Raw genomic sequence first — 26,595 nt, 5'->3', positions numbered from 1 at the left:
GCGGGTGCTGGGGATGGGGTCGCCGCCGCCGGATTGGGCGGGAGCTTTCCGCCGGTGGCGCTGGGAGCCGGGCTATGTGGCGGAGCCGCTGCCTGAGACTCGGAGCGCGGCTCTGCCGCCCAGGCGGCGGTCTGCGGACCCTCGCCGAGAGCGGCCGCCGGAGCTTGGTCTCCTGCATCGACCGTAAGGCTTTCCCCGGGTACAGGTGTGCGGGACCCGGGCCGGGGCCGTGGTCCCCGCGCCCACCGAGCGCGCTGTTGCTCCGGGGAGGTCGGCACCGCGGTCACCCCTGGCCCTGCTCCGCGGCCCGTCACCCATGGGCAGTCACCCGATCCCCTCCACCTGGGTGGCCTTTCCGGTCGGTCCTGCTCTCTCTGACCTCAGTCCAGCCTGCGGCGCCCCTGGGCCTGGCCTGCTCCTCCCGCGCCCCACCCCACCCCACCCCACCCCAAGGACGTGCGGGCGAGGCCTGGCTGCTGAGCCCCGCGGTCCAGGCCTCCCCGGCCCTGAGCCCCGTCCTTCTCCTGCCTGCGCACCGCCCAGAGCAGCGAGTTTCCGCCGGTGGGCGCAAGAATCTTCAAAACACGCGGCACCGACCTCTTTTCCCTTAGATTGTCAAATAAAGAAGTGACCACGGCCAACACAACAACGTCCGTGGGATGTGAATGAATCGGAATTATACCAGTTTTTTTGTCAGATCGGCAAATATATATATATATATTTGCTGTGCCGCAGAATTTTAGTCATTAGTGTGTGCGCCGTGAGATGGAAAAGGTTGAAAATCACTGGTCTAGAGGAACTTGGAGATTCTTGTCCGAAACAGTGCCTTCCTACCGCAGGGGTCCCCCTGAAGATAAACTGAGATGTGAAAATACTTTGCAGCCTAATACAGCGCAATCCTCGTTGCTGATGCTATTCGTTTATTGTTCAGATCTTTCTTAACCTTAGTTTGTACTGTCAACCTCTTGGTATGTTTCGTAAGTTTACTTAGGAAATAGGTACAGTAACTGAGGGCTTTACATGTATCCTCACGACTCTGAGGTACACTTATTCCTGCTTTTAGATGATAAGTGGAGCCTAGAGAGGTGCAGAACTCGTGGCTTTGGGGTGCTTTTAAAATCACAACTAGGTCGTGAAGGCAGTGAGAATGTAAAAAGCCTGGTGCTGGTGGTGATAGAGAACAAAAGCTCCAGTAATACAGGATTTGCTCACATATTTCAATTTTATAAATTTACACCTGTAGCTATAAAGCACGTTTACTGTTGAAATTCCTAAGGAAAAAAGAAATATTGCAAATGGGAAGCTACTAGAGTTGACAGAGCCGAATGTCTCAGGGATGGGCAGGTAATTCAGATGTGAGTACCAGGGAGGGGTGAGGGCCTAGGCTGTCTGGGAGCTACGCAGCCACTTTGCACTTCTGTCAAGCACCTAACCACTTTTTTCTTCTGAAATACATGTTTTAAAATTTTAAATAAATGACACTTTTCTTTAAAGCAGGCTAGTCTATGAATCCCTCAGATTGACGCTCAGATCTAAAAAGTACACTACGGTGTAGAACACTGTTTTCTTCTCAGGGTCCACTTAGGATTTCGTAAGCAGGGTCTCCCTTACCACAGCAGACAGGGGGTTGTTCTGTCAACAGGTAGGTTAAGTATGAGTATTTCCAGCACCTTGTGTAACTTCAGCCAGGAAGGTACTTTTTCATGTTTTTAAAGGAAATTATCTTTTTAAATAGTAAAATAAAAGGAAGGTGTCCTGTCAATATTTTGTCCTACATGTTAAAATATCACATTGGTGGAAGTGATCAACAAATAATTCTCATTGTTTCATTGCTTATTTTAATGTGAAAAATAATTTTTTTTTTTTTAAATATATCTTTATTGATTTCAGAGAGAGGAAGGAAGAGGGAGAGACTGAGATAGAAACATCAATGATGAGAGAGTCATTGATCGAGCCCACAACCTGGGCATGTGCCTTGACCGGGAATCGAACCCCGATCGCCTGGATCCTAGGTTGACGCTCAACCGCTGAGCCACGCCCGGCCGGGCTGAAAAATAATTTTTAAGAAAACTGGTTTTATTATATTTTAACATATATTACACATTTATATATAATTTCCCCATTTTACAGGCATTATTATCATTTTGCAAATGAGGAAATTCATTCAGTGTTGGTGGAGCCCCGGCATTTTACAGTGTGATAATAGGGTTAACAGCTGTACCTGACTTACTGATAGTCACACAATAATTTCAGAACCAGAGCTCTAGGGACTAATCTTTTTCCAGTGCTCTTTCACTGCAGTTGGGGGCAGCTTCCCAGGCATTCCTTGAACACCAAGATTCTCAAATAGAATATTGATTCTGTACTTTGGATGCACTGAGAGATTCTGTATTACTTGGAGTTTTTCTCTGTGCGTGTGTTTTCGCCTGCTGCTCATATTTGAGTTGCTATACAGTGAAGGCGTTCGTCATGTCACCTGGGCCCTGTTCCCACTTGGCTTTGCCATTTTAGTGTGGTTGTGTGTGGGTGTTGGCTCCTTGAACTCTGCCAGTAAACTCCAGCAAACTTCATGAGCTTTTGGGTTTGTTTTTATAGTGTATGTTTTCTGGGAACTTAGGTATTTTTAATTAGTAACCATGCTTCGTGTGTATAATTTGTTTTCAACTTGCCTCTTCCACTATTTTCCCTCCAAGTAATGCTCTCCTTTCGTGGGCATCCCTTTAGCTAAAGTTGACTATTTGTTATCATAAAAAATATAACTATGTTGTATTTATTTATATATATGATTGGCATACACCTATTCCCTATTATTTGCTTAGGATGCAATTTAAATCTATTTTTTCCTGGAACTATTTGTTTTACTCTGTCAAATAATGATAATAACTGTAAACATGTATTGAGCTCTTGCTGGGACTGAAATTCTGTAGCACTTCTCTTTACACAGAGAGATGTTTGCAGTATTACCATTTGTGTCATCCTTTGTGTGAGTGGCCCAAATTCATCTTTGTAATCTCAGCACTGCTCCCCAGGAGACAGACAGCACTTCTTTTGGGAATGGTCTTTGAGTTATATCTACAGGAACACTTCTGCAAGATGGTGCAAATGAGTGACCTGACTCCCACTGGGAAATCATGAATTGCTTATCCCTAATGATATCCCCAAGGATAATGCCTAACATAGGTGTCTGCTCTGAGCTGCTCAAGGTTGTCTAATCTTCAATCCTCACAAGGATTCATTTCTGAGTTTCCCATTTAATGAGTGTCCTGGTACGGACAGACTGTTTCCTCCTGCCCCACACAGGAGGTGCCAGCCCTGACCCAGAGAAACACTGCCACCTGAGCATGCTGTCTGCTGGAAGGGCTGTGTGTCGGTGTTGGGCCCTGAAATCGGTTACTGTTGAGTGTGGCTCCATAGCCTTTAGTGCTCCTTAGCCTCGGCCCAGAATGACCGAGTTTTTAGTACTGCAGGAGGAAACCTTAGAAGATAAAAGTTTCTCTTTTCCCCTTTCACTTTTACAGCCACCCCTGTACCTCGGGACTTCACTGTGCCTCCAAGTGTAGACATATACTCCTTTGGTTTCCTTAGCACACTGAGGCAGGTGGTCCTTTTGAAATGGCAGTACCGAGATAGCAAAAGGCTGATTTGCCCTGTGGGGTTACCCTCCTGCTGTGGGGTGCTGGCTCCCAGAATCTGTAGTCCTATCTTTTCTAAATTCTCTACCCTGTCCCTACAAGGTTGTTGGTTTTCACAGGCGCTTTCCTAGGTCTTTACCTTTAGCTTCTGGCCAGCCTCCAGCTGGAAATCTGTATTACCTGCAAACCAGGAAACATATTTTAGACCTTACTTTACTAGCTACAGGTATCAATGGGCTAAGGAGGGCTCAGTGCAGCTCTACTTTCCAATTCAGTCCTATCTCACTCTGTGCAGTTTTTGTAAAATATGTGAAAAACAGAGTGTTCACGTCATTAGGGGAACTGACTCGTTAAAGAAAATTTGTAAAGTAATGATATTGTGAGTTGAATAGTCAGTTTTATGTAGGCAGATGTAGATATCTGCCTCCCAGAGAGAGTCACCTCTGATGAAATACTCACAGTGGAGTCTTTCCCAAGATAGTTAAGGCTCTAGAGAAACTTCTCCCAGTGAAGCTATCCTATCTGCTCATTGGTATTACTCAGTTATTCATTGTCCTTAGCTTCTAAGTATCTTAGACCTAGAAGTGAAGGAATTACCCAGTGTCACAGCACTGATAGTCAGGATAGAAAATGTTCTAAGAATTCTGAGTCCATGGGGTGAAAACAGATATAGTAAGGCCTTAACCATGCTTTCAGCACTGAAACATATTCATCAATATTGTTCTCAATGAATGTCTGAGACTTGCCAAATGCATGGCCCTATTATAGGACCTTTTCCTTAATTTGGAAGGTAAGCCAAAGTATCTTCCTTTCCCAGTTGATCTTTTAAAATGAATGTTGGTGCCTGGCGGCGTGGCTCAGCAGTTGGGCATTGACCTAGGATCCAGGAGATTGCAGTTCAATCCCCGGTCAGGACACATGCCTGGGTTTTGGGCTCAATCCCCAGCAGGGGGTGTGCATTAGACAGCCTATCAATGACTCTCTCATCATTGATGTTTCTCTCTCTCCCTCTTCCTCTCTCTGAAATCAATAAAAATATATTTTAAAAAATTAAAATAAAACATAAAATGACTGTTGGTGCAGATAGACAGCTATAGACAGATATACATAGATAGGACAGGATTTCCCCAGGACACTAACAGAACAGGTAGGACATCCTAAAAGAAAAAAATGTTTACCATAATTTGAGGGTCAATGTGTGTTTATTGTTATTTTAGTGTGGATTTATAAGGAGGAAGAGTTAAAGTATTGAAAGAATAATTAGTAGGTAAATGAAGTTAGCCAATCCACTTGGGAGTAAAGGAAGAAGGAAAAAGGTGACAATATATCAACAGAACTGATTAGTGGTGGATGATGTCATTCTTTGGATGTTAAAGGTACTACTGTGTATGGGAAATGCTCTGGCACGTCCACTGTTTCAACTTCGGGGTGGTGCTTGTTTGTGGTACTCTTCCCAGGCCCCTGTTCTGGAACTGAATATATGCACTTGCCCACAGCTTCCATCGGACTAAATGAAGAACAGAAAGAATATCAGAAAGTGGCCTTTGACTTTGCAGCCCGGGAGATGGCTCCACACATGGCAGAGTGGGACCAGAAGGTAGGAGTGTTCCGTAGATGTTCTAATAGATGCCTTTTCTTCATCTCCGTGCAGTCCTGACTGTGCAGCGCTGATTCTCACTTACAAACGAGAGTGCTGGTGATGATGTGATTCCTTTCCCAGAAGGCATCCTCCTCATCTTGAAAATACCAATTTTGTTCTATTTATATTATACAAAGATTCGAACCACTTCCACTTCTAAAACCAAGGCAGTTGTGTTGATAATGAAAAGCAACTTTAATGCCAGAAAACCAGTTCTTATAGAATGCATTTTAACAGTATAGATGACAGGTGGCTTATTAACTTGAGAGACTCCATACCCTCCCAAATGCAAGTGTCTTAACCCCTCATGTGCCCTCTAAAGACAAATCCATCTATGAATCACTTACTGATGACCCTGCTCTCTGTCACACATAGGAACTGTTCCCAGTGGACGTGATGCGGAAGGCAGCCCAGCTAGGCTTTGGTGGAATCTACGCACGAGCCGATGTAGGTGGGTCTGGACTGTCACGGCTCGATACCTCTGTCATCTTTGAAGCCTTGGCCACAGGCTGCACCAGCACCACAGCCTATATAAGCATCCACAAGTGAGTGCCCAAGCTTGCAGAGCACAGCAACGCGCTCATGTGGGTTGACTAGGAAGCTTCAGATAAACGGGGAAAAGACTTATCTTTTTGAGTTGGCTGCCTTTGAAGAACCAGACTATTAAAAGTTCATGGTAGGTCTGCTGCTGTCATCTTGTATGTTGCTCAGAGAGTCGGGTCTGCCTGCCATCTCCCAAATCCTGGATTGAGTGGGACCAAACAGACTTATCCAGTAGAGTCTCAGGGCCCTGCTTCCCTTTTCCTCAACCCAAAGAGGAAACCTCCAGGAACCGGGAAAGTACATAAAGCTTTTTGAATTTTAGGGAGCTCCGTTAACCTAACTAGAAGCATCATGACCATCCAAGTGAGAAATACTTTGGCCCTGGTTATCTCTGGGTGGTACGCGTTCCAGGAATATGTTTTTAATCCAGGCCTTTCCTTTAAAGTTGAATCTTCTCAATTGTGACTTTTCCCTTCTCCCTCTCTTTGCTTTTGTCTACTTTCCTGCCTTTGTTCCCTTTCTCCCTCCCCTCTCAAATATCTCTGTGAATATCTTTTCTTCTTGCTATACCTGTCAGCATGTGTGTCTGGATAATCGACACCTTTGGAAATGAGGAACAGAGGCACAAATTTTGCCCACCGCTCTGTACCATGGAGAAGTTTGCTTCCTACTGCCTCACTGAGCCAGGTGGGTTTGCCATCCTTCAGGTGAGATGTTACGCAAGTGCGGGCACTGAGCCCTCCTTAGCCCATTGATACCTGTAGCCGTTGTTTGCCAAAAGCAACAGAGTCTCACAACTTGATGTTACAAAACTAAGAGGCCTTGAGGGCAAACCTTCTCCAGGCTCCTAGGAGGCTCGCTGCAAGCCAGCGTGATGAAGATGGAAATGGTCTGAAAGCTATATGCAATTTTTACCCAGTACAGAGAATTCCTTTGGCCATCTGGATCTTTAAGTACCAAACTCTGAGCTGTGTGTTATAAGGGAAGGTTTCCTAGGAGATGGGACCATGCTGGAGCTCCCTTAACTTCACTGACTTTCTCCCCCACCCTCTCTCCTCTCTCTGATCCCTGCCTTAGGAAGTGGGAGTGACGCTGCCTCCCTTTTAACTTCAGCTCAACGGCAAGGAGATCATTACATCCTTAATGGCTCCAAGGTACCAGCCTGCTCTCCTCCTGGAACAACTTGGAGGTTGTTTCCATCTTCTTGCTGACAGCACGTGGATCCTTTCTATCTGCAAGTTAATATGCCTGTAGGATTTTTATGTGTTGGGAAGAGAGCCTCTTCCCCATTTCCCTTTATTTACCTTCACTGTTTCTATCTCTTCTGATCTGATTCCAGATAATTTCATTCATTTTTGTCTATTCTTCTTATAGTCTCATCAGCTAGATCCCTGATTTCCCAGTCAGTGCAGTTTCATTTTACCCCTTCTTATATCTGTGCTATTGTACCTTTTAGTGTCCTACTGTGGGGAGGCCCCTAAGTGTTTTCCCGGATGGCAGGCTCTGAGAACTCATGCATCCTTGATCCCTGTGCACACCCCTCACAACCCCACAGGCCTTCATCAGTGGTGGAGGGGAATCAGACATCTATGTGGTCATGTGCCGAACAGGAGGACCGGGCCCCAAAGGCATCTCCTGCATAGTTGTTGAGAAAGGGACCCCTGGCCTCAGCTTCGGCAAGAAGGAAAAAAAGGTAAGTGGCTATTGACAGGAAGCAATTCAAGTTATGAGGCTGCCACCTGCCAGACCCTGCTCTGCTTTATTTCAGGAAATAGGTTCACATGTTTTCAAACTTAATTGCAGGCAGTTGCTTCTAGGAGGATTTTGACAGGAACATATGAAGTAGAATAAGGCATCGCTAATGAAACACTAGGCCACTGGTGACAGTGGCAGTTTGCCAGTCAGCCCACAAGCTGCCTATTGTTTCGATGTGAGTGATTTCTCTGTCATCTTTCCTCTTTCCATTTTGGCCTGTATTTCTTATCCAGCTTCTTATTTTCACTCTGTTATCCCAAGAAGAAATACTTATAGAAGATCTGGTGTTGACTAGAAGTCTCAGGAATGTAGATGGGCCACTTTAAGTATATAATAAAGTGTAACTCATTGGAGGTGATTGTGGGTATTTCAGTAATGTTCAGAGGGAGGATATTTCCATGGGTGCTTTGAGAAGACATTTCTAGGATTAAGAAATCTCATACCCCGGCCATGAACAACAGTAGAACTATAATTATGTAACTATGGTTGGTGATAAGGGTGAGACTCATTCAGATTTGTTAGTCCAGATGACCAGATCAGCCACCTACTTCCGACATATACTGTTATAGTTAGGACTTTGAGAAGTCAAGTAATGAAATAACCCCTAAATATACTTCTCTCATAGCTCCTAGAGTTTCCAAATTTCCCTAGATGGCCCTTCATGATCCTTTGTAACTGCCAAGGAGTTATTAATGCCCCCTTTGCTACATAGATACCTACTGTATGCAAAGTCTTATGCTAACTCCTGGAGGGATACAAAGCCACTCCAAACCTCATTTGGGATTATAAGATATATGCTGTCTTATCTATGAAAGACGTATATGCTGTGTGTGATAGAGAAGATGTATAACTATAAGGTTTCTTTTTCTTTCATTTTATAATCTTTTATATTTCTAGTTACAGTTGACATACATTATTATATTAGTTTCAGGTGTACACTCCAGTGTTTAAACATTATATAACTTAGTAAGTGATCATACTGATAAATCTTGCACCCATCTGACACCATTAATAGTTATTAGAATATTATTGACTATATTCTCTGTGCTATACTTTACATTCCCATGACTATTCTGTAATTACCAATTTCTTAATCCCTTCACCTTTTTTACCCTCAACCCCCCTCCCACCTGGCAGTAGTCAAAACATTCTCTGTATCTATGAGTATGTTTCTGTTCTGCTTGTTTGTTTATTTTGTTAGATTCAGTTGTTGTTCACGTTTTTTATCTTTTTATTTATTCTTCCTAAAGAAGATCCTTTAACATTTCCTGTAATACCGGTTTGGTGGTCATGAACTTCTTTACCTTTAGCTTTTTCTTATCTGGGAACCTCTTTATGTGTCCTTTGATTCTAAATGATAGCTTTGCTGGGTAGAGTAATCTTGGTTGTAGGTCCCTGCTTTTCATCACTTTGAATATTTCTTGCCAGTCCCTTCTGGCCTGCAAAGTTTGTGTTGAGAAATCAGCTAACAGTCTTATAGAAGCTCCCTGGTAGGTAACTAACTGCTTTTCTCTTTCTGCTTTTAAGGTTCTTTCTTATCTTTAACCTTTTGCATTTTAATTATGATGTGTCTTAGTATGGGCTTTTTTAAAGTTTATCTTGCTTGGGACCCTCTACAATTCCTGGACTAGTATGTCTATTTCTTTCACCAGGTAAGGAAAGTTTTCTGTCATTATTTCTTCAAATAGATTTTCAATTTCATGCTCCCTCTCTTCTCCTTCCAAAACCCATGATGTGAATGTTGATACACTTGACGCTGTCCCAGAGGCTCCTTACATGATCCTCATTTTTTGGATTATTTTTTCTTTTTGCTGTTCTGATTGGGTGTTTTTTGTTTCTTATCTTCCAAATCACTGATTTGATTCTCAGCTTCATCTGCTCTACTGTTGATCCCCTGTAAATTATTCCTGATTTCAGTTAGTGTCTCCTTCATTTCTAACTGGTCCTTTTTTATGCCGTTGGTGTTCCCACTAAGTTCACTGAGCATCCTTATAACCAGTGTTTTGAACTCTGCATCTGGTAGATTGTTGTCTCCATTTAGTTCTTTTTCTGGCATTTTGATCTGTTATTTCATTTGGGATGTGTTTCTTTGTCTCCTCATTTTAGCAGCCTTCCTGTGTTTGTTTCTACATATTAAGTAGAGGTGCTATGTCTCCCAGGTTTGGTAGAGTGGCCTAATGTAGTAGGTGTCCTGTAGGGTCCAGTGGCACAGCTTCCCCGATCACCCAAGCTGGGCATTCCAGGTGAGCCCCCTGTGTGGGCTCTGTACACCCTCCTGTTGTAGTTGAGCCTTGATTGCTGTTGGCACATCAGTGGGAGGGTTTTACCCTCAGGCCAATCAACTGCAAGGACTGACTGGGACCACCGTGGAGGATCAGCTGTGCAGGGGCCCACCACATAGAACAGGACTTGCTTCAGTGGGGTTCTGGTGCCTGTTAATTCCACCCCTTGAGTGTGTTGCTTGTGGAGGTGGTTGGGTGGTGATGCTTTGACCTGATCTGAAGCTGTCCACTGGGTGTGCTGACTCTGGCGCCTTGTGGCAGGTGCAGGCCAAGGTCAGCCGCTGCCTGTGTTCTGTCCCAGTGCCACGTGCCATGAGCTACAAAGTGATCTGCAGTTGGCTGTTAATTTTGTTGGGTTTGGAGGTGCCCAGGCAAGACCAAGCTGTGAACCAAGGCTGCCTACTGCTAGTGCTGGCAGGGCCACTTAGGAGAGGTATGGGGCTTGCTAAGGCCACATGCTGCTGCTTGTTTGAGAGATTTTAGGAAAATCTGAAGCATGAGCCAAGACAGGCCATTTGTATAGAAAAGCCACTGGAAACAGCTTGAGTTGGCCTGAAAGTTGAGTGGAGTAGGGCCTCAGAGAATCACCAGGGTGGGGCTAACAGTGTTAATCCAGGTTGATGGAGACTCAGATACGGTTCTTACCTGCTAGCTCTGTGTGGGGAGGGCTCATCAAAGGAACTGTGGCCTCTGCCCTCACTTCTGTGTAAAAGAAAGCTGCCTCCCCAGCTCTCGCTCTTATGCCAGATGCAGTTTATCGCCATGTATCCCTGGTTCCTTTCAAGCTGCTGTCTCAGTGCTGGAGCTCACAGGTGGTGAGTTTGAGTAAGTCTGTGCTGGGCCCTTTAAGAGGAACTGCCTGGGACCTCAGTAACCTCTGTCTCACTCAGCCTCATTCCCAGCCAGAAGTTATAGGGACTTCTTTTCCCAGCACTGGAATCCTGGGCTGGGGGGTCTGGTGTGAGGCTGGGACCCCTAACTCCTTAGGGGGGACCTCCACAGCTGACATATCCGTCCCAATTTTTTAATTTAAAAAAATTTTTAAATATTTTTTGTTTATTGTTCAAAATATTACAGATGTCCCTTTTTCGCCCCATTGACCCCTTCCACCCACCCCTTCCCCAGTCCCTCACCACACTATTGTCTGTGTCCTTGGGTTATGCATATATGCATATAAATTCTTTGACTAATCTCTCTCCCCACCTTCCCTCTGAGATTCATCAGTCTGATCCATGCTTCCATGTCACTGAATCTATATTGTTCATCAGTTTATTAAATTCTTTAGATTTTACATTTAAGGGAGGTCATGTGATGTTTGTCTTTCTCTGTCTGGCTTGTTTCGCTTAGCATAATATTCTCCAGGTCCATCCATACTGTCCCAAAGGGTAAAAGATTCTTCTTTATAGCTGTATGGTATTCCATGGTATAAATGTCCCACAGCTTTTTTATCCACTCATCTACTGATGGGCACTTGGGCTGTTTCCAGATCTTAACTATTGTCAATTGTGCTGCTATGGACATATGAGTGCATATATTCTTTCTGATTAGTGTTTCAGGATTCTTAGGATATCTTCCTAGAAGTAGGATCACTGAGTCAAAACATAGTTCCATTTTTAATTTTTTGAGGAACCTCCATACTGTTTTCCATAGTGGCTGCACCAGTCTGCATTCCCACCAGCAGTGTACTAGGTTCCCCTTTATTCACACCCTCACCAGCACCTGTCATTTGTTGATTTGTTGATGGAGCCATTCTGACAGGTGTGAAGTGATACCTCATTGTGGTTTTAATTTGCACCTCTCTGATGAGCATTTATTTTTTCATGTTTCTTGGCCATCTATATGTCCTCTTTGGAGAAGTGTCTATTCAGGTCCTTTGCCCATTTTTTAATTGGATTGTTTGTCTTTCTCTTGTTGAGTTGTATAAGTTCTTTGTACACTTTGGAAATTAGCCCCCTAATCAGATACAGCCTTGACAAATATGTTCTCCCATACCATGGGTTTCCTTTGTATTTTGAGGCTAATTTCTTTTGCTGTGAAAAAGGTTTTTAGTTTGATATAGTCCCATTTGTTTATTTGTTTCTTTTGTTTCTCTTGCCTTGTAGATGTATTAGTGAAAATTCCACTACATGAGATGTCTGTGACTTTACTGTCTATGTTTTCTTCCAGGATTGTTATGGTTTTGTGACTTACATTTAAGTCTTTTATCCATTTTGAATTTATTCTTGTGTTTAGTTCGTGATCTAGTTTCATTCTTTTGCATATACCTGTCCAATTTTCCCAGCATCACTTATTGAAGAGACTGTCTTTACTCCATTGAATGCTGTTGTCTCCTTTGTCAAATATTAATGACCATAATTGCGTGGGTCTATTTTTGGGGCCTCTGTTCTGTTCCATTGATCTGTATGTCTGTTGTTGTACCAATACCAGGCTCTTTTGATTACAATGGCTTTGTAGTACAGTTTGATATCCGGTAAAGTGATCCCTCCCACTCTGCTCTTTCTCAAGATAGCAGCGGTTATTCAGGGTTTTTTTTGGTTCTATATAAATTTTTGGAATATTTGTTCTATCTCTGTGAAATACGCTGTTGGTATTTTAATAGGAATTGCATTGAATCTATAAATCGCTTTGGGTAGTGTGGACATTTTAATGATATGAATTCTTCCAATTCATGAGCATGGTATATTCTTCCTCTTGTTTATATCTTCCTCTATTTCTTTTTTCAGCATCCTGTAGTTTTCCAAGTACAGGTCTTTTACATCCTTGGTTAAGTTTATACTAAATCTTATTTTTTTAGTTGCAGTGGTAAATGGTATTATTTTTTTCAGTTTCTCCTTCTGAGAGTTCATTGTTGGTGTATAAAAATGCCATCGGCCCGTCCAGGCGTGGCTCAGCGGTTGAGCATTAACCTAGGATCCAGGCCATGGATTTCTGGATGTTAATTTTATACCCAGTTACCTTGCCGAATTCATTTATCAAATCTAGTAGTACTTTGGTGGAGTCTTTAGGGTTTTCTATGTACAATATCATGTCATCTGCAAATAATGACAGTTTTACTTCCCCCTTTCCAATGTGGATACCTTTTATGTTTTCTTCCTGTCTGATGGATGTGGCAAGGACTTCCAGTACTATGTTGAGTAAGAGTGGTGAAAGTAGACATCCCTGTCTTATTCCTGTTTTTAAGCAACATGGTTTTAGTTTTTGTCCATTGAGTATGATGTTGGCTATGAGTTTGTCATATATGGCCTTATATTGAGTTATGTTTCCTCTATTTCCACTTTGCTGGGAGTTTTTATAAAAAATGGGTGCTGGATTTTGTCAAATGTTTTTTCTGCATCGATTGATATGATAATATGATTTTTGTCTTTTATTTTGTTTATGTGATGTATCACATTTATTGGTTTACAAATATTGTACGAGCCTTGCATCCCCAGAATAAATCCCACTTGGTCATGGTGTATGATTGTTTTAATGTATTGCTGGATCTGGTTTGCTAGTATTTTAGTGAGGTTTTCAGCATCTGTGTTCATCAGGGACACTGGCCTGTAATTTTCTTTCTTTGTAGTGTCTTTTTCTAGTTTTGGGGTTAGGATGATGTTGGCCTCATAAAAAGAGTTTGGAAATTTTCTCAAATAGTTTGAGGAGAATAGGTGTTAATTCTTCTTTGAATGTTCTGTAAAACTTGCCTATAAATCCATCTCATCCAGGACTTTTGTTTGCTGGGAGTTTTTTGATTAATGCTTCAATTTCATTGGTTCTTATTGGCCTATTCAGGCTTTCTGACTCTTCCTGATTCAGCTTTGGAAGATTGTGTGCTTCTAGGAATTTGTCCATTTCACCCATGTTGTCCAGTTTGTTGGCATATAGTTGCTGATAGTATTTTCTTATGATCCTTTGTATTTCTGTTGGGTCGGTTGGTATAGCGCCTCTTTCATTTCTGATTTCATTTATTTGGGGCCTCACTCTTTGTTTCTTGGTGAGTCTGGCAAAGGTTCATCAGTCTTATTTATCTTTTCAAAGAATCAGCTCTTGGCTTCATTGATTTTTTGTATTGTTTTTTTAGTCTGTATGTCATTTATTTCTGCTCTGATCTTATTATTTCCTTCCTTCTACTTCCTTGGGGCTTTTCTTGCTATTCTCCTTCTAGTTCTTCTAGTTGTTGTGTTAGATGGTTTAATAGAGCTTTTTCTTGTTTCTTGAGGTATGCCTGTACTGCTATGAACTTTCCTCTCAGGACTGCTTTAGTTGTGTCCTATAGATTTTAGGTTGTTGTCTGTTCATTTTCATTTTTTTTCCAGGAAGCGTTTGATTTCTTCCTTCATCTCTTCCTGTCATTGTTTAGTAACATGCTTTTTAGCCTCGACGTGTTTGAATATTTTTGAGGTTTTCTTATAGTGGTTGATTTCTAGTTTCATGGCATTGTGATCCAAGAAAATGCTTGATATGATTTCAGTCTTCTTGATTTGTAGAGACTTGCCATGTGCCCTAACAACTGGTCTGTTTTTGAGAATATTCCATGTGCTCTTGAAAAGAATGTGTATTCTGCTGCTTTGGGATGAAATGTTCTGTAAATGTCAATTAAATCCATCAGAGCTAGTGTGTCATTTAAGGTATCTGTTTCCCTGTTGATTTTTTTGTCTTGATGATCTGTACAATGCTGATAGTGGGGTGTTAAAGTCCCCTGTTATGATTGTGTTGCTGTCGAACTCCCCCTTAAAGTCCAAGACATTTTTTATGTATTAAGGTGCTCCTATATTGGGTGCATGTATATGTATAAGGGTTATTTCCTCTTGTTGGATTGATCCCTTTAGTATTATATAGTGACCTTCGTTGTCTCTTGTTATGGTCTTTATTTTGAAGTCTGTTTTTTCAGAAATAAGTATTACTACTATAGCTTTTGTTACGTTTCCATTTGTATGGAATATTTTTTTCCATCCCTTCACTTTTGGCCTGTGTGAATCTTTAGCTCTCAGGTGGATCTCTTGTAGACAGCATATATTTGGGTCCTATGTTCTTATCCATTCACTTGCCCTGTGTCTTTTGATTGGAGCATTTATTTCATTTACATTTAAGGCTACTATTGATATATACTTATTTAATGCCATTTTTTCTCTTTATGCCGATGTACCTTTCTCTCACTAGTCCTTTTTCTTAGAGCAGTCCTTTTAGCATTTCTTGCAATGCTGGTTTGGTGGTACTGAACTTTTTTAGCCTTCTTTTGTCTGGGAAGCTCTTTATTTCACCTTCAATTTTAAATGATAGCCTTGCTGGATAAAGCAGTCTTGGTTGCAGTTTCTTGCTATTCATTACTTTGAGAACTTCATGCCACTCCCTTCTGACCTAAAGTGTTTCTGTTGAGAAATCTGCTGCCAGCCTTATTGGGGCTCCCTTGTAGGTCACTGCTTGTCTCTTTCTTGCAGCCCTTAATATTCTCTCTTTGTCCTTAAGAGTTGCCATTTTAATTATGATGTGTCTTGGAGTGGGTCTCTTTGGGTCCCTCTTGTTTTGAACTCTCTTTGCTTCCTGAACTTATGTGGCTTTCTCCCTCACCGTCTTAGGGAAGTTTTCTGTCATTATTTCCTCCACCAGGTTCTCTATCCCTTGCTCTCCTTCCTCCCCCACTGGTACCCCTATGATGTGAATGTTGTTTTGCTTCATGTTGTCCCAAAGTTCCCTTAATCTGACCTGATGCTTTTTAAGTGTTTTTTTCTTTTTGCTGCTCTGATTGTTTTTTTCTACTTTATCTTCTGAGTTACTTATTGTATCCTCTGCTTCATTGAGCCTGCTTTTAATTCCTTCCAGTGTATTCTTGATATCAGATATAGTATTCTTCATTTCTGCCTGGTTCTTATTTATCATATCTAGCTCTTTTTTTCATGCTTTCAGTAAGTTCCTCGTCCTTCCCATTAAGTGTCTTGTGGTTCTCATTAATTTCCTTGAGTATCTTTATAACCATTACTCTGAACTCTACTTCTGATAACTTACTGAACTCCGTCTCATCAAGGTCTTTTTCTGGCAATTTTTCCTTTTCTTTAGTTTGTGAGTTGTTTCTTTGTCTCCCCATTTTAGTGACTCTTAGTGTTTGTATGTGTATATTAGATATATTCTCTGTCTCCTAGTCTTGTGGGGTGGGATTTTGTAGTGTATGTCCAGTGGGATCCAGAGGTGTGTTTTCCTTATACTTTTGAGCTATTTGCCCTAGGCATGTCCCTTTTGTGGATGTCCCTTTTGTTGGTTCTTTGGGCTGTCCTGTTGTGATTGCATCTAGATTGTCTTTGACCTGTTCTTGGGAGGACCCTCCTCTCAGGCTGGCTAACTGTGTGGCTCAGCTCCAACCACGTTGTGTGAGCTGTTGTACGGGTGCTGGCCAGGCACGACAATACACAACCAAACTCCCAGGAAACAAGGGGTATCTTACAAAATATCTTGACAGTCACAATGAAAATAACCCAAGAGAAAGTGGAATTGGGAGAGTGAAGTGAGAACACAAATGCTAAAGCAAAAAAAAAAAAAAAAGGAAAGAGGGGGGAAAAATAGAGAAAAGGATATTATTACTAATAGTAACAAAAATTTTTTTAAAATAATAAAATAAAAAGTAAAAAATAGAGAAGCTATTTGGAGGTAAAAGGGGCAGAGAAAAGATTCTGAAAGAAGGGTGAGCAAAAAATTAAGGGTAGAGCGTAGGAACAGGAAAATAGTTGAAAAAATAAAAATAAAATAAAGAGACAAACAAACACAAACAAAAAGACAGGAAGACGGAGAATAAAAGGGGAGAAAAAGAAAAGAAAGAAAAAAAGTTATGCCAATGGAACAAGAAGAGAGAGAGATAAAGCTGAGGCAGAGTGGGAGTCCAGTAAAAGATTTGGGGGAAACAATAGAGAAAAGCAGTAAACTTTTGGTTATAATGATACTACCCCAGCAAAAAGCAGAGAATATCCAGGAAATCTTGATAATAGAACAAAAAACAAAGCAAAACAAATTTTTTAAAAAATTAAAAAGTTAAAATTTTTAAAAAATTTCTCTCTTTCCTCCCTTTTTTCTGGAAAAAAAGTCAGGTAAGTTTCTTCTGGGCAGCTTCTGTTGTCTGAGGCTCACTGTTTGTATGCTGATTTCCATCCTCCTGGGAGGTACTTGTGTGTCAGCCAATGTTAGGAGCTGTCTAGCTCTGGTGTCCTTAGGTAGATAGTTGATCTGAGGCTCTCTGTGGACCACCTCCTCTTGTTGGCTATTTTGCCTCCCCCTTGTGGTTGCCTGGTCTTACTCCAGAGTCTTCTGAGGAGTCTTTAGGGTGCAGGCTGGCTAATGTAGCTCGGGATATTGCTCCCCTTACTTAGAGGAAAGCAGAGGGTCCCTGTATGTGGCTGCTAAGTGCAGCCCTCCAGTCCCTTTCTATTTGGGAGCCACACACTGTGGGACAGCCTTTCCTATGGTCAGCACCTGGGGTGAAAGACTCCTGTCCTCACCCCATTAGAAGCTTTGTTTCACTGAGAAGTCATGGTCCCCTCCTCACAGGCACACTGTTCCCCTGGGTCCCTCTGCCCTCTTGCACGGGCTCTCCTTCCCTTCTATGGACTCCCAGTTTGAGATCCCAGCTTTTGGATGCCAGTCCACACTCTCAAAGGGAAGGAGCTTTGCAGCATGTAGCCCAAGGGCCTTGGAGCCCAGCACAGGCTTCAGGAAGGACTCCCCCTTTCAACACCCCCCCCCCCCCCGACTTACCAGACTCTATGATGTTTCTTCAGTGCTCCGTACTCGAAATAATGTCCACTCAGGTATATTCCTCTGGATTTTCCAAGCTCCTTTTGCAGTATTTTAGCAGTAAGTCAAGTGCATGGCTCTGAGTAAGGGCACTCTGCTTCTTGTCACAGTGCCTCCATCTTCCCCTATCCCTCCCAATTCTTACCTGCCACACAGTAGTGTGGGACCAGCCCATCCTGCGTCTCTGCCCCTCCTACCAGTCTTGATGTGGCTTCTTTTTTAATTCCCTTGTTGTAGGACTTTTGTTCAGCTAGATATTAGGTGGTTCTCAAGGATCATTCTTCTGTAGTTTAGTTGTAATTCTGATGTCTAGCTATAGGATTTCTTGATCTTAGGAATGTCTGTTTTAGATTATAAAAGAGACTGACTTATGTACTCTGACACATGATTTTACAGGATCCAGTTATACTGTTTCAGGTGTTTGATGTGATGATTGTTTCAACACACAAGGTAATATACACCTTAGTATATTAGGTGTATATGTGGCACAGTAACACAATGCCCAAGCTAACAAGTTTAGTTCCTGGAGAAAAATTTCAAATAAGTTTCTTAAAAACAAAGTGTATCTTCTCTTCATTTTCTGTTTTTCCCCCCTCTCACTTTTAAGCATATATACGTTTTTTCATTTCTTTTTTTGTTTGTTTTCTCTTTTTAATTATTAATTTTGCTTTATATACCTTTTAACGTAAAAGAAATTTGCAAGCACGTTTCTTCATCCATGCAATAGCTGGTGAGGTCCCCGTGGGCCAGGCACTCTTCTAGGCTTCTGAGCAATAGGGACAGAGCAGCGGACAGGCAGGCTCGCTCTGTCCTCACGGGGTTTGCATTTTAGTAACAGGGACAGACAGCAGACAGAGCTCAGCGTTAGGAAGGAACTAGAACAGGATGGTGGGACACTGAGAGAGGAGAGCTCCTTCAGATGGGGACCCACTCTGAGGCCACATTTAAGACGTAGTCTGAAGGGTTAGGAGGAGCCAGTTGGGAGAAGAATTTGGGCAGAGACAGCAGTAGGTACCGAGGGCTTGAGATGGGAGTAAGATTAGCCTATTTGGAGATGGTTGGGATGGCCCAAGGGCACTGAGCAAAGAAGAAGATGGTGTGGGATCAAGTTGGAGAGGTAGGGAGGGCCTGCTAGGCCACAGTGGGGAGTCGCCCACTGCTTCGCATGGTCAGTTTGGCTGTTCCAGTAACCTGAGCAGCCGGCCTTTGTCTGTGGCCCTCCTTTCTGCAAGCATGTGCTTTGACTTGGCATATTTAACAGTTGTATAGCTGAGAGCTTTACACCACCAGCTGTGCATTGATTGGGAAAGTAACGGGGACCCGCCTCAACATGGATGTAACTGTATAGAAGAGTGAGTTTTCTCCCGGGAGGGGTGGAAGTGAGACCTCTTGGCAGAAAGTATGAAGGGACAGAAGACAAGACTGATAGAAAAATGGGCTCTAGTGATAGTGGTCCAGGGGTGTAGGGCCTTCACAAGGGAGAGGGGCCATCTGTTCTCACTGGCTGCAGCTCCCCAGCCTAATCTGCTGGGACTAGGTGAGGAATTCTGTCTGCATAGGGACAAAGGTGTTTTCACAGGAAGGGGTGAGAGGGCAGACATTATGAGGTGGCCACTGTTTGTATTTTGTTCTTTCACAATTAGATATTGTTCAGGTCAGAACTTTCTGTTCCATTCTTGCTTTAGGTGTTTGTGTGTTCTAGTAATTCAGGCCAGTATTGGAAGGTTTCAGACTTGTGGTAAGACTGCAGGAACCTGAAAGAGAACAAGATCGCTGTTGGCTCAGGTGACGGGGAAACCTTCGGAGGCTTCCTTCAAACTGGCTGGTGGAGGTTGGGGATAGGCCATATTCCTGGTAAAGGGAGCAGAATAACCACAGTGTGGCTCTGAAAACCCAGTGGCACAGTGTGTAACCAGCTTGACGGGCAGAGAGTGCTCCAGGAGACCCATAGAAGAGAAGACAGAGGAAGAAGAGTCGGGTTACAGGGCTGAGGAATAGTTTATCTTCCCTGCAAGAAGGGAGCCATTGAATGTTTTCATATGAGGCAATGATGGTGATGTGAAGGCAGCCATGTGCTCAGAGCTGAAGAAGACTGGGAGATGTTATATAGGCCGCTTTAAAACCTGCGTCACCAGGCCTCAAAGTTCTTTGAAGCCCTGGAAAGTACCTGGAAGAGGAGGTGAAGGGTCAAGTACTGAGAGCCTTTATCTGTTTATATGAAACATCTGAGTGAGGTTGTGTTTGGAGAAAGTGGCTCTGCCAGCTTTCTAGTGCAGCTCCCTTATGTCAGGGAAACCGAGGCCACAGAAAAGCCAGGTTGATTTGGCAAAAGATGAAGAAACACAGCTGGTTAGTTAGTTACATGACATGGACTACATCTTAGGTGTTCAAAATTTCTCTGGGCTTGTGACTGACATACTCAAGGATGTCCTGGCAAATCAGCTATCTGGGAAAAACAAAACCCAAAAACCCTCATAGTTTGCCAGTTTCTGTGGTTTAAGTACTCCCACCATGGCAGATTTCAAGACACCAATGTAATGTCACTGAAGGCCAAGGTAGGGAAAGATGTGTGTAACTGGCTCTTGCGAGCTGGGTCCCCCACCTCCCTGGCTTTGCAGCCAAGTGCTTCACTAGATGTCGCTGACACAGTGAGTCTGTTTATATGCCCTGGAGGACACTGAGCTTATAAGGAGAAATGTAGCCATTGTTAACAATTCTAATATTGTCTTTACATAAAGACTGTTAATAAATAACACTCCAAATAATTCTTACATTATCTATGTTTTTTATAAAACAATGTGCACATAGAGGCACCAGAAATGGTGACAGTCCTGCCGCAATTCTAAAGGAAGCTGAGAAATGTTTGTGAGTAGATTAATCCAGTAGAGTGGACATTAGAAAACAGATGCTTTAATGTGTTAAAAAAATGTTTAGCTAAAAAAAAATCTGTCGGATATTTAAATCTGAACTTTTATTCTTCCTCATTTTAGTTCTCAGGGGTCTAATTGCAGGATGAGGGGACCTGTGCTTCACAGGCTCATGCACAGGGTGCACTCCCTGAGCAGGGGGGCAGCTGTACAGTCCCTGACTTTTGCCAGGTGGGGTGGAACTCACAGCCAACGCGAGCCTTGATCTTCGAAGACTGTGCTGTCCCTGCGGCCAACAGAATTGGGAACGAGGGGCAGGGCTTCCTCATTGCCATGAAAGGACTGAACGGAGGAAGGATCAATGTTGGTGAGTACCCGAAGGGCTGGGGGGCTGGCAGGCAGCACCATCCTGGCTCAGCAGACGTGTTGGCCCTGTTCTCTTCCAGCCTCTTGCTCTCTAGGGGCTGCTCATGCCTCAGTCATCCTCGCCCGAGACCACCTCAGTGTCCGGAAGCAGTTTGGAAAGCCTCTGGCCAGTAACCAGGTAACTGTCCAGATTCCCTGCCTTTGCTTCCCAGTTCTTGCATGGGCCTCGTCTGTGGCCACATTCTCCGGGCCAGTGTGGAATTCCGCCCCCATCTTAACCAGAACGTGTGCTCTCTGTCTGGAAGCAATTTTTTCCAGAGGTAATAATATTAGTGCAGGGCAAGTGAAGTGGGCTAAGAACTTACAGGGAGCACATTTTCGCTATAGAAGAGGCAGGAGGCTTTGAAGCTGTGTGAATCTTAGGAGAGGGACCTCACTGGAGGTGTCTTACAGAGGGCCCAGATCAGGAACCTCTCTAGGCCTGTCTGTCTTGTCTGGTTCTCTTGTCCCCTCTTGCTGTAGTATCTGCAGTTCAAACTGGCTGATATGGCGACAAGGCTGGTGGCCTCCCGGCTGATGATCCGCAGTGCTGCAGTGGCTCTGCAGGCAGAGCGGGCTGATGCAGTGGCCCTGTGCTCCATGGCCAAGCTCTTTGCTACAGACGAATGTTTTGCTGTAAGTGGTGATGTGCTCTGGCTCTCCTTTGTGAACCGGGAGCAGCTGCTAGGTCTAGGTGTGTTGTGCCTTCAGTCAACCCCTGGGATGCTGCAGGGATCCCCTGGGGCTTAAGGATGTACGTTAACTCCTGAGGGCCTGCAAAGGAGCTCTCACAGCTGGCTTTTTACCTGTTCCAAGCCATTACACACTTTACTCCGTCACTGTCATTTGGTTGTGTTCTAGATGAGACCTACCTTTGGAAGAAGGTTCAGAGCAGCCCAGTTCCTTGTGCTCAGGTGTGCGTGTTTACAGTGTCAGGGGCAAAACCATTTCCACATTGAGGCTGCGTTGCCACGAGATGGCACCTTAGCATCATAGAATCCCAGCAGTGGTGGTTGCAGGTAGCTGCTCCCTGGGAGCCAGAAAGACAGGGGTGTCTGCTCTGCCTGTCCGCTGGGAACTGGTAAGTTCCACAGGTGGACTTCTCCTGTTGCCTCTGACCGGAGCACGTGGAGCCAGCCCCTTTTTCGCTTGGCTGGTTATTTGTAGGTTGCTCTTTCTCATACTAGTTCACAGCAGGCTGCCAGATTGGAGGCTGGTGGGGAGAGAAGCCGCTAGTTCCAGTCTTCCTGAGATTAAAGATGACTGACCCCTGTCTCCCTGCAGATCTGCAACCAGGCCTTGCAGATGCATGGAGGCTACGGCTACCTGAAGGACTATGCTGTTCAGCAGTATGTGCGGGACTGCAGGGTCCACCAGATCCTGGAAGGTAAACATTTCCAGAGGTGCTCTCTCCCTTCCGGAGTGGGGACAGGATCACCAGCCTTGTTACTGGGTCTCAGGGTTCCCCTGGGCTCTGTCTGTCTAGGCATCTTCCTCCCTGCCTCCTCCTAACCCTGGTCTGGAAGACCTGTGGTGCCATTCAGAGAACACTAGCCTGGGAGCCACTTCACGTCTCATCTTTTTCTTTGTAAATTTTAGAGACGGTTTAAACTGAGATAATATATGAGAAAACACTCTGAAAACTCTAGCAGTGACTACTCTTTACTGTTGGAAAGTAAGTAAGTGGTCCTCAGGAATCCCCAAACTTCTGTACAGTAAGTTATAGGGCAAATGTGAGCCAATTTGATCACCACTGCCTTTACAAATTGGTTATCAGCCAGACAGCCTAAAAGATTATCTCTATCAATATTGCTACTGCATTTTTCAGAACTGTAAGTCATTAGTATATGGGTATTTTCTTGGTAATCACACATTTGGACTAGGAAATGTTAAGCTATTAGAGTCACGCTCAGAGCATGGCCTTCTCTCTCCACACCAATGCATGTCTTGAAATTTCATCACTGTTGTTCCAGCTAGTGTAGGTGTCCGGGGTTGTTACACTGTAGGAAGAGTAGATGGGCAAAGGCCTGTCTAAACGGTTCTCAGGAAATAATATGGAGCTGCTTTAATGGGGCAGAGAAGCCTCTGAGCATTGGCTTTCCTGCACTTTCAAAGGAGCCTTCTCAGACATGAGCACACAGGAGAATCACCTGGAGGGCTTGTGAAAACAGATTGCTGGGTCCCACCCCCAGAGCTTCTGTCTCCGGGGGTCTTGGGTGGCCAGAGACTTTACATCTGTAACAAGTTTTCAAGTGAGGCTGCTGCTGCTTGTGTGAGAACCACACTCTGAGACCCACTGCCCTGTGTTGTGTTGAAATCACAGGCTCCTAAAGGTTAGTCTCTGCTGTCAGCTGCACACGTCACCCCTAAAGTGTGTTTATGAGCTCAACTGCTAGTGCTCAAATTAAATCGGTCTTACTCTTCTGCTGTAGTCTCAATCCTCTACTCCCACGGTTACTTTTCCCCCCAGCATTGTGCATGTAGGAAACTACCTTCATTGTAACTCTGCCTTGTAGCCCTGTTGAGTAAATGGGAAAAGCCAGGTACGTTTATATCAGGCCACATTGATCTTCATCATTTTGTTTTATCATGGGCTTTGTTACTGGATAAATCTGAAATTTTAGATTTAATTTTATTTGAGATGTGTGATTAGTCATCCCTCAGACATTCATACTTCTCTGCATTAAAGGGCATTGTAGAAATGACGCAAGCCATTGCCCCTCAGGGAAAATGTTTGTTCTTTTCAAATTGAGTGTTCTGATTACCAGAGAAATTTTGTGTATTGTTGAAAATTTATAAAATACAGGGTAAGTTAAAAAAAAATCACATGTCTCCACATCTAGAATTAATAACTTGGACTCCTCTCATATTTAAGTCCAAAAATACATCTTTTGGTCTTTTTCTATGCTTGTATAGGTACATTTTTTAAAAACAGAATTGTACTATATATACCTTTTCTTTTTCTTCTTCTTTTACCTAATGTAAGCATTTTTACCTTCAGGAGAGGTTTATTTACTTATTTAAAGAGCAGCTTAATTGACTTCTAGAGAGAGAGGAAGGAAGAGGGAGAGAAGCATCTATGTGAGAGTGTCACAGCTATCGGCTGCCGGGGACGGAATCCAAAACTCAGGCCTGTGCACTCACCTGGAGTCCACCTGGCCACCTTTCAGTGCCCAGCTGACTGAACCACACCACCAGGACGGGGAGGCTTTTTGTTTTTAGGGTTTTTTAAGACGTTGTTTTTAATATTAATTGATTTTAGAGAGAGAGGAAGGGAGGGGGGGAGAGGGAGGGAGGGGGGGAGAGAGGGAGGGAGGGAGGGAAACATCAGTGTGAGAGAACGGTTGCCTCCCATCCAGGGATTGAACCTGCAGCCTAGGTATGTGCCCTGACCCGAAATTGGATGCACCGCTTCCTGGCCTATGAGATGATGCTCCAACCAACTGAGCCACACTGGCCAGGGCTGGAGAGGATTTTTAAAAGTAAATTTATTCCTCACTTCCTGACCTTTTTCTGTACTTTGGAGAGAAGTCTGTGGTAATTGGTCCCCTGCAGGGATAAAAGCAGCAATTGTAGTTTACATCATGCCGACCCAGAGCTCGGCTCGGGCACCCTGGTCAGAGCTTTGCCGAGTTCTCCGACAGGCTTTGCTGCTGCTAACTCCTTCGTTCTTACTCCCTCCTCCAGGCAGCAATGAAGTGATGCGGATGCTGATCTCGAGAAGCCTGCTTCAGGAGTAGCACCTGGACCTGCTGCTCCGGCGCCAGGTTGAATGTGCCCTTGGATTAGTGTTGACTGGCTCCGGTGGGCAGGTCTGTCACAGATGAGTCGTGGTGAGGCGGAAGGACTGGGCTCCTCCAGGAGGACTCTCGGTGTCGCAGCAGTGGCAGCAGTTGGCTGGAGCAGCCTCCAGAGGCTGGAGGAGCTGCCTTGGTTAGGGCGTTGCGAGGACACTACCTTGTTTCCTAAATCAGTAGGTGACTGGTGAAGACGCATCACCAGACCGTAGTACTCTCTGGATCCACATCGTCCTGATCTGCCTGCATTTTGCTGATTCACTGGGTCCTCCTCTGGGGAATTGGGTACTTTGTAGAGGGCTTTTCTATTTATAAAGTACAGGGTGGGGAAGGAAAAATGGAGAAAAGTGGCCTGTCTTTTTCTGTCCTCTGCACCTCAGCTAAAGGCTCAGAAGGTGTCTGGGACACACTTCCTTCATAGCGCCTCTGAGGACATGCTGATGAGATGAATAGTAGGAGAACTTGGCTCCTAAGCTGTGATTCAGGGTGTGTCTCGACGCCGCCCTACCTGAATATCAAGGCCTGTGGTGGTTGGAACTTTGAATATTTGTTGTTTTTCTTTTTTAAGAAGCACGTGGCCTGGGAATGGTATTCAAAGTTTCTATAACCCTTTCTAGTAAGTGCTTTGAGTATATTTTTCTATCTGCGTTTCTGTTTTCCTTTTTGAAGCTGCGCCTCTTTTTAAATGTTTCGATTGATGAATAAAACCTACCCCTTTCTGAACCATCTCGAGTTCCACTAACGTTGATTTTTATTCTAGCTCTCTAAGCCTTTACAACTCGTTTTTTTTGTTTGTTTGTTTGTTTTTTAATATATCTTTATTGATTTCAGAGAGGAAAGGAGAGGGGGAGAGAGAGATAGAAACATCAATGATGAGAGAGTCATTGATTGAGTCCGCAACCTGGGCATGTGCCCCGAACGGGAATCGAACCCCCATCGCCTGGATCCTAGGTTGATGCTCAACCGCTGAGCCACATCCGGCTGGGCAGAACTAGTTTTAAGTTTTTTATTATATTTAATTAAACATTTAACTAGATTTTGGAATAATAATAATAAAAAAATTTCTCCTTGATCTAATTGGCTTTTAAAAAATAGTCCTCTTGCCCAGGCTGGTGTGGCTCGGTTGGACCTTGTCCTGTACACCAAAAGGTTGAGGGTTCGATTCCTGGTCAGGGCACATACTCAGGTTGCAGGTTTGATCCCTGGTCAGGGCTCTCGCGGGAGGCAACTGATCGATGTTTCTCTCTCACATCGATGTTTTTCTCTCTCTTCCTCTCCCTTCCTGTCTCTCTAAAACCAATAAAAGCATGTCCTCAGGTAAGGATTAAAAAACAGTTTACTTAAATTACTAATAACTTTGCAAACTAAACATTGTTTACAATTTATGAAAGTAGATTTAAAATAATATTCAAAGATGGAGACTTTTCAGAGAACCTTGTTAGAAATGGGCATTACGTTATTCCACCCCCTCACTTCTATGGAAAAAAGTATCCAAGATATTTTGTTAACTACAAGTCTGGGTTTAGAGAGACCAAACTATACATCTTTAGCTACGACGAATGTTTTATTTTTTGAATGCATGTTTTCTGTAAGGAACTGTGTTTGGCACTGTAGGGGGACAGGGTGTGGGTGGACTGCAAACTTTAAAATAATTTTCTGCCTTCAAAGGCCTCATTTGATAGCTGTAGTTCAAGGTAATGATAGGTACAGAAGAGAGAGGGTGAGCTGAGAAAAGTGATAAAATAGGAAGGGATTCATGGAGATAAGAATTCAAATTAAGCTTTTATGAAAAGAGAGCCAAGAAAGTTGGTTCAGACAGGAAAGAACCAGGATCAGGAAAAGTGAGTTTATGTGGGAGCTGCTGGCACTCTTGTTTAATTGTGCTTTGGAGTTGGCGTGGAAAGAAAGATGTAAGTAGAT

The 26,595-nt window shown here is 43.6% G+C and overlaps 1 protein-coding gene across 1 annotated transcript; it reads left to right on the top strand.

The window, feature by feature from the left end:
- Nucleotides 1-34: 34 nt before the first annotated feature.
- ACAD8 (acyl-CoA dehydrogenase family member 8) lies at nucleotides 35-25,063 on the top strand. Its single transcript, XM_016217395.2, has 11 exons — nucleotides 35-183; nucleotides 5,129-5,229; nucleotides 5,647-5,816; nucleotides 6,392-6,501; nucleotides 6,892-6,968; nucleotides 7,370-7,507; nucleotides 20,705-20,840; nucleotides 20,920-21,017; nucleotides 21,362-21,514; nucleotides 22,163-22,265; nucleotides 24,566-25,063. The coding sequence occupies exons 1-11, from the start codon at nucleotides 75-77 to the stop codon at nucleotides 24,616-24,618; spliced, it is 1,248 nt and encodes a 415-aa protein (XP_016072881.2). The 5' UTR covers nucleotides 35-74; the 3' UTR covers nucleotides 24,619-25,063.
- Nucleotides 25,064-26,595: the final 1,532 nt, after the last annotated feature.

Source organism: Miniopterus natalensis, chromosome 20 (genome assembly GCF_054644295.1).
Source record: "Miniopterus natalensis isolate mMinNat1 chromosome 20, mMinNat1.hap1, whole genome shotgun sequence".
NCBI lineage: Eukaryota > Metazoa > Chordata > Mammalia > Chiroptera > Miniopteridae > Miniopterus > Miniopterus natalensis.
This window is presented reverse-complemented; position numbering and strand designations above follow the sequence as displayed.

Coding starts and splice junctions, on each gene's coding strand:
- ACAD8 (XM_016217395.2), top strand. CDS start 75: ATGTGGCGGAGCCGCTGCCTGAGACTCGGAGCGCGGCTCTGCCGCCCA. Junction 5,817..6,391: donor GCCTATATAAGCATCCACAA/GTGAGTGCCCAA, acceptor TATACCTGTCAG/CATGTGTGTCTGGATAATCG. Junction 6,502..6,891: donor CTACTGCCTCACTGAGCCAG/GTGGGTTTGCCA, acceptor TCCCTGCCTTAG/GAAGTGGGAGTGACGCTGCC.